This window comes from Melitaea cinxia, chromosome 16, assembly GCF_905220565.1.
Source record: "Melitaea cinxia chromosome 16, ilMelCinx1.1, whole genome shotgun sequence".
NCBI classification, from domain to species: Eukaryota; Metazoa; Arthropoda; class Insecta; order Lepidoptera; family Nymphalidae; genus Melitaea; species Melitaea cinxia.
Genome location: NC_059409.1, coordinates 6,541,837 through 6,550,601, shown reverse-complemented (window position 1 = coordinate 6,550,601; position 8,765 = coordinate 6,541,837). Strand labels below are relative to the sequence as shown.

Here is an 8,765-nt window from a genome sequence, read left to right as displayed (position 1 = left end):
CTTCGTATTTCATTTCACTCAAGTTAAGTTTCGATTGCAAGGTTTATTTATCGACACGGAGATAGTTACCAGCGGTAGGATGAATGAATTTACAAATCAATTATAAAATAATGTTGTAATTCAACATTTATGCAGAAGAGTGTTTGCGGTGAAGACGTATCTGTGCTTTTTTACACAGAAAACCAATATCGCCATAGTTTCAGTGACTATACGATGCATTTTGTAAATATCAAAAAGCAATATCTTGCATTCGGGATGTTGGTGTTTGTTGTACTATTTTTCTTTAATAGCCGACCCGCTATTCAATGTCAGTTTACACCAGAAATAACAACGTACCTACCAACAATATACGGGATAACTCCAACGTATGCGAGACTCGCTCAAAAGGCCGATTTAACAAGGTAAGATCCAAATTATCGTGATGATTTTGCCCTTGATTGTTGTTGATATTACTACACACTTGTTTGGCTTCCAATTTGGCAATAAACCATCTCAACCTCGGTATATCTTTCTATTATATCAATGCTTACATTAATGGCTTGAAAAAAAATTTCAAAGGAAGTAATTTAAGCCTTTTCTACAAATAAAAAGAGAAAGTAATTTAATGTTAAAAAAAAAGGTTTTTTAAATACAACTGGTTACAATTATTTAAAATAAAAGTTGTATTTTTCTTATTTTAATCAAGAACCGCCTATTGTCCTTACAAGTGTAATCATAATTTTTAAAAATTTCTTTTCCTTTTTAAATTTCTTTGTGATTTTTTTTATAGATTATCACAGACCTTGATGCTAGTGAAGAATTTTCATTGGATTGTTATTGAGGATTCTGAGACTAAAACTAAATTGGTTGAAAATTTGCTCAAAGAATCAACTTTAAAATACACCCATCTCAATGTTAAGACACATAAATCAAAACATTCAACAGTAAGTATCATTTATTTTTCTATTTTCTAATAGTTCTAATATAAAAGTGAAAACTATGGTGGCTTATGGAAAACTTACTATTTTGTTAAATGTATCATTTATGTCATTTGTTCCACAATAAGTAAATAATAAATAAGGAAGGAACATTAATTGCAAGGTTTCAGGTTATATTATGTTGTCATGTCAGCATTAGTTAGTCTCATATTTTAATGAGATATTAGTAGTAATTAATCAATCATTTGTTACTTCCTTTTGTTTTAGTTATTTTTTATTATTTTCATTTAGGTAATAACCTAAATAAATACAGAATTTTTCATTATAACATGACTTTAAAAATATGATCACACTGACCACTTATTACGATTTCTGTTATTCTTTTAGGGTTCCGTACCTAAAAAGAAAAATGGAACCCTTATAAGATCACTCTGTTGTCCGTCTGTCTGTCTGTCAAAACCCTTTTTCTCAGGAACTCGTGGAAGTATCATGCCGAACTTCGTATTAAATACTCAGGTCTACTGTTCCTTAAAGCTGTGAAAACATTAAACTTTTTAGCCAACACAATTAAAAGATACAGCCGTTTATACTACAAATTTTTGACCCTCACATGGGAATCAAATCCTGGAGGGTACTTCCATGAGCTCAGAATCTTAAAATTTGGTACGAAGCATCGTCTTATCGTCGTCTTACAGTTAAAGCAAAAATTGCGAAAAGCATAAATTTTTAAGATACATCATATAATAAAAATATTTTTAATAATTTTGTATGAAACCCTCGGTGCGCGAGTTCAACTCCCACTAGGCCAGTTTTTTTATTTATTGAAATACATTATGATTACAGTACTTATTTCAATCAACTAAAATTAGAAATATGTATTTTTATTGTTATTATATTGCTTCAAATATTTCAGGTGATGGATGTCAATATATGTGTTTTTAAAACAGAAACAGCTATCACTAGTTGGTATTGTGTATGTTAAACATTCAAAATTTTATTTTATAATCTTCGTGTGTTTCACTTAATTTCAATTTTATATGCAACACTATTTTTTCTTAACATACTCGCATTCTTATTATTTTAACACATAAACAAAGAATATTTAAAAAATAAATTATAATTTTTTTTATCTATAATACTATATTTTAAAAGACTATCTATTATTTTTATCTTTCTGCATCAATACTAATATAATAATTAATATATTTTAATTTTTTTTTTGTTTATATTTTCAATTATATTAATATTACTATGTTTTTATAATTAAAAAATATGTGAATTTAATCTATTATTGTGAGAGCAATGTAACTAAAGTTATTAATAAACTTAAAATTAATGATTGTTTTAGGCCAGTGGAGTGGAACAGAGGAATATCGCTCTCAATTGGCTGAGAGATCATTTGAAAGCAGCGGATGACAAAAGAGGTGTTGTTTATTTTATGGATGACGATAACACATACTCCTTGAAGGTTTTCGATGAGGTCAGTTAATTGTTTATACCATTCAACTAGCAACAATTTCAAAATTTATGTACACGTAAATCTTTCGAATAACTGCACCAAATAGGATTATTTCTTTGTGGCTGTTACTGGCAAGAAAAAGCATTTAAATTTTTTTCCATATTTACAAAAAAAAAATATGACTAAAAAGTTCATAAAGTTACCTGATTTTAGACTTCTAGATCTGCAGCAATGCAATGTTTCCTAGTGCTCAGGAAGTAAGGTTCTACAATGTGACACATGTTACTGTTATTCAAATTAATACATTTAAATATTGATACTCTTAGGAATAAAACAAATTTATTCTATAAGCTCTCATGACATACAAAAGAAAATAAAATAATAATTCAGTTAATAGTATTTTAATTATAATTGCAGTTCCATTTTGTATTAATAATAGTATTAAACTATGTAAACTTCGTTACTTTTAAGTACTACTACATAAAAAAATGTTTTACCAGTTCAGTGTAAAACATGTAAAGGAATTAAAATGTTAATTAATTGTAGGTTTTTTGTCACAGTGCAGTATAAGTGTTAACATAAAACATTATCGAAAATAAAATGTTTCAGATAATTGTTAATTAAACATTTGATAACTTTATTATCATATATCTAATAATTTAAATGAAACACATACTAGTGTATGCTATGGAAAGATTTACGAAAATTTATACCATTACTTTAGGAATAATTGTTAGTGGTTCTATGATTTATAAGTACTTAATTACTAAATTGTCCTTCCATTAAGATTTTCTTTATATTAAGAACTACAACATTGTGTCCTAATGTTGTGCATATCAATTAATTTTTATATTTTCTTCATTAAGAAATATGAAAAGAGCTAAGTTTTGCTTCAAATTTGTCCAGTTATTGGCAATGCAACTGAAGTTAAAAAAAAATTCTATCCTCCAATGAGAGACAAGCATATAGAGAAAAAACAAAATAGATTTATAGATATGTTACATAGTTGTTTGTTTTTTATTCGTGTTTTTTAATTATTTTATTAGATTAGTGCCGCCTTCGTACAAGGAAAATTTTACAAGGTAAACTTATGTCTACCTTGTAAACTTATAGTTAATATTATAATTGCGCCAACCACAACGAAATTATGAAAAAAATATAATAGATCACTTCTGATTAAAGTTTTACTTTTGTTTAATGTATCATTCTTATATTATTTAAGGCAAGTTATTTGCATTTGTTCTCCCTCACACACGTGTTAGTTTCTGTTGTTTACGTTTTATTCTACATTAAAAAATATATAATTCTCTTACAAAATATTAAAATCGAAGTTATAAGGGCCTGTTTTAACGGTTGTGGATAACACTATTTGACGAATGACAGTATCCAACCGATAAAAGTTTTTAATTTATTATTCTTTTTTTTTTTGAGATATTTAGAAGATATCACTACATAGTATAAAACAAAGTCGCTTTCTCTGTCCCTATGTATGCTTAAATCTTTAAAACTACGCAACGGATTTTGATGCGGTTTTCTTTAATAGATAGAGTGATTGAAGAGGAAGGTTTATATGTATAATACATGCATAATATAATAGGAACACTGATAGTTGTGCAACCGTGCGAAGCCGGGGCGGGTCGCTAGTTTCTGTTATATATGAATCTAAAAGTTTGTTTATTAATTGAAACAGGTCCTCATGACCTTTTTTACTTCCTGCTGTTACAGTCTATTCGAAACATATTTGCAGGATAAACTATCGACAATCGGCCCTTAGCAGTTACTTCAACGATTGGACATGTTATGAATTTTTTTTATTAAGTTTAGCACTGGCCACAGTGTTTCGGTACCATCTATTTAATATTATTTGTTTATAAGCACAAAATAAAAAATAAAATATCTTTATTTACACAAATAGTAATGTGGTATGTAAACAACACAACACAATTTTGTTGTTGCTAATGTTTATAAATATACATTGTTGTTTAAGACAAATCGAGATGTGATTTTTATATTAGTAAAACTATCTGTTCCCGCGACTTCGTCCTCGTGTTAAATTAACAAAAAAAGTTATTATTCAGTTCGTACATTTATAAAATAAATAATTTCTAAAATAAAAGTAGCTTAAGTTACTCCTTACTACATCAGCTATCTGCCAGTGTAAGTCCCGTCAAAATCAGTCCAGCCGTTTCAGAGATAAGCCGGAACAAACAGATAGACAGAAAAAATTGTAAAAAATGTTATTTTGGTGTATGCACCGTGTTACATCTATATACATATAGTAAAAAGCGCTTATTTTAATATAACAAACAGGCACTTCAATTTTATTTACTTGTATAGATAATATGTAGCATTTATAAAATGAAACTGATATGCTTTTACAAATTTTAATCTAATATATAAAATTTTCGTGTCGCGATGTTTGTAGTTAAACTCCTCCGAAACGGCTTGACCGATTCTCATGAAATTTTGTGTGCATATTGGGTAGGTCTGAAAATCGAACAACTTCTATTTTTCATTCTCCTAAATGTTAGTAGGGTAGGTAGTCCACCCCTAAATATTTTTTTTAATTGTTTGATAAATTATTTATTTTTTCTTTTATTATGATTTGGCGTTGAAAAATACATACAACCCTAAATTTTCACCCTTCTACCACTAACCCCTATTTTTAAATAGCGTTTAGCGGCAAGACAAGGTTTGCCGAATCAGTTAGTTTTTATATAAAACAAGATTTAAAGCATCTTATTCAAAATAAAGCAATTATTATTAATTACTGTAATTAGCATAAATTTTTTGAACTAAATGTTATAGATAAAAGAATATAGTTATGCTGGTATACATTAACGTCCCAATTACTTAAATGAATTTCAAAGATACGACACAACATACTTTTATTGTATTTGCAAGTGAGAATTAAATAGTAATAAAATTAATTATTAATTTACGGACTAAAATAAAAAAATATATCTTATAGAAGTTTATTATACAACAAAACACCAAATTCATGGGCAAGGGTAATTTAGCAATATACCTATGTATTATTTAAAAATAAAGAAATCGATATGCGATAAGTAGCAACGAAAATTGTAAATATTTTCTAGCGGACTCACTATTCTCTTTTAATTGCTCATTAAAATTTTATCATGCTATTGGACTATGGAAATTTATGATAACTAACATTTTTTTTGGTTTTATTTATTGTGTCTACCTTTTCATGTTTTTTTTTTTTATTCTAAATATTTTTTTTGGATTATTTTAGTTATTTCTATTTGTTTGTTGGTGTTCAAGCATTATATAACTAATCTGATTAAAATATTTCTTAGATTTAATATTGTACTTAAACTGATTTTGATCTAAAATAAAAGTTCTTTGAATTTTCCGTTAAAAACAGTTATCTATACCTAAGTTGATGAAATAGGAAATGTTGATAGATAGCGTTTTAGATCAAGATCGCAATTATAATTGTGTTTATCTAACTCGTTAAAAATAACAAAATATTTTTTATGATAACATTATTTTTAATAAGTGTTCGTTATTACTCTCATTGACAACAGTAAAGAGGAAATTTAAAGTTACGATATTTCAACGAATAAATAGTTTTAATTTCTTAATAACGAGCTACCCTTTTGTTGTTTAATAAGGTAACAAAGATGCAAAGATTTAAAAGTTGCAACCTTTTAAGAAAAAAAAAGAAAACGATAAAAAACTAAAAACTGTTTTATCGAGTATTAAGGGTAAACAAATTGTGAAGCACGTATGTACGTGGTGTATGTGTATTCCTTTTTTTTGTTGATAAAGTTATTAAATAATCGTAATTTGGTTTTCCTCACAATAGCTCACAACCTAGACGTCCATAACCGCAGTATAGAACACCTAATAAATTTGACATTTATTTTTTTGTACAATAAATTAAAATCTATATCTGATATAGATTAAATACTTGAACATAGATATTAAATCTATTAGTATATAATTTTAATCTTGTAATAGTTGATTTTCTTTATATTATCTGTAAAAACATGTTATTGTGCGGCGGGTTAACGCCCCTCCCACGCAAAAAAGACCAAGTTACGAAACCGAAAAAAAAAAAATAAAAAAAATAAAAAAACAATTGTTTTGTTATATTTTACCTTTTTCATCATTTCTTATTTATTCTAATACATTAAGATCGGTCAATTTAATACATTGTTTACATATTTTAATATTTTTCTTTTCAGATGCGAAAAATCAATAAAGTAGGAGTATGGCCTGTAGGTATAGTAGGGGGAATGCGAGTCGAGATGCCTCTAGTGACCAATGGTAAGGTCTCTGGTTTCAATGCAGTGTGGAAACCATTTAGACCTTTCCCTATCGATATGGCTGGTTTCGCCATCAACGCTACATTGTTTTTGCAACACCCAGAGGCTAAATTTTCTAGAAAAGTCCAGTCTGGGTTTCAGGTTAGTATTAGTTACATATCTGAAAAATAACTTTTAAAGTAAAAACACTGATTTCCATTTTTGGAGTTAACAAACGATATAAGGCCCGTTTCATATGAAAAAAAAATGTTAAGTGAAATCGTCTACAATAATGGTGAGCAGTGACGCGACCAGCGCTGACAGCGATGTTTAATCGCTCAAATAAAATAAAATAATTAAATATCGATATAAACGTTAAAAAAAAAAATAACTTGTTGTTTTGTTTTTAGTATAACTAAGTCGGCAAACAAGAGTACGGTCCACCTAATTGTAAGCAACTATCATACCTTATAGATGTTTGCAACACCAGAAGCATCGCAAGCGTATTGCCGACCCTATCGCCAACTCATTAAAAATGTGTAACTAATTTTATATAAAATACAAAGTTTGATAACATTTGAACTCTAAACGAGGGGCTTAATCACGAACTTTATCAACATTTTTTATCAGACTTTCACTTGTTAAACATGCTACATCAGTGCTGTTATCGATAACTTCCTTTGCCTTTTTTTTGCGATACTAATTGTTCTTTAAATAAATCGTCCTTATCTCACCACCATGTTATATATAAATCCTTATTTACGTTTATATAGGTCATTTGACTTAAACAGTGTAACATACCTAACATATTTGACTTAATTATATTTATTCCTAAGCTATTCTGACATAGATTTTTTTAATTTTTTTATCAGTTCTAGTTGGTTTCTTCTCATCAGTTTTTATCTGCAAATTATAATTCGTCGTAAAAACAAGATCTTTTACAGTGGATTGGAAACAATTCATTTCAAGCTAAATCTTAATTTTGTGTAAAGTTCTTTAAAGTTATTTTAAGCCTGTCCCAATTTTAAATAATAGCCTATTACAAACGAAATTACTTTAAGATATTATCGTAAGTTTTAACTGAGGTAGGTCAAAATATGGAGCAGCCCGACTGGGGTAGTGCCTCGACCTTACAGAAGATCACAGCAAAATAATACTGTTTTCAAGCAGTTTTGTTTTCCTGTTGGTGAGTAAGGAGTGAGGTAAGGTGACCAGAGCTCCTGGGGGGATTGGGGATTGGGTCGGCAACGCGCTTGCGATGCTTCTGGTGTTGCAGGTGTCTCTAAGCTACGGTAATCGCTTACCATCAGGTGAGCCGTACGCTTGTTTGCCGACCTAGTGACACAAAAAAAAAGGTATACTTCTGGAGAAGTGAACTGATTAATTTAAAAAATGACCTCCATTTATAACATCGAATTTATCATAATTACAGGAAAGTGAAATTTTGAAATACGTCGCTACAAAAGATGATCTCGAGCCTTTAGCAGAGAACTGTACCAAGGTATACGTATGGCACACACGTACACAAAAACCTTCTATACTAAATCCTAAGAAATTGAAGCACCCACCACTACCAGACGACCATATTGAAGTCTGATTTGACAATAATTTTAATAAAAAATAAATAAATAACTAATAATTGGTAAATAATTTGGTCTTAAATGTATAACATATTGAGCGTTAATCGATTTAGTAAAATTAATTAAAATTACAATTACGCTGAAAATATTTTAAAGGCGTTTTAAATAAATAAATTTTAATACAGCCAAACGTATTATTTTATCCGTCTAATTTAAATTTCAATTATTACAAAATAGTAATTGCATTCGCTTAAGGAATTTAATATTTAACATACTCAATATAATATTCGTTAAAATTATAATTATGTAATATTTATTTGTGGATATTAAATCCCTTTTGAAAGTAGCCATAATTATATATAATAAGCGCTTTTATATTATGATTGCCAAATATATTAGACGGATAAAAATTTCCCATTAGGGATTATCGAATTATTGGATACTCAATAACATACTTTTTCATATAGATGTTACTTAAGGGATTTGAAGAGTAGATAGCTTATATGATGCTCTCAATGAAAGAGTGACTCAATTT

The 8,765-nt window shown here is 28.4% G+C and overlaps 1 protein-coding gene across 1 annotated transcript; it reads left to right on the top strand.

The window, feature by feature from the left end:
* Window positions 1-213: 213 nt before the first annotated feature.
* Window positions 214-8,379, top strand: LOC123661067 (galactosylgalactosylxylosylprotein 3-beta-glucuronosyltransferase I). The gene is made up of 5 exons (XM_045596078.1): window positions 214-401; window positions 770-923; window positions 2,266-2,397; window positions 6,591-6,812; window positions 8,083-8,379. The coding sequence occupies exons 1-5, from the start codon at window positions 214-216 to the stop codon at window positions 8,245-8,247; spliced, it is 861 nt and encodes a 286-aa protein (XP_045452034.1). The 3' UTR covers window positions 8,248-8,379.
* Window positions 8,380-8,765: the final 386 nt, after the last annotated feature.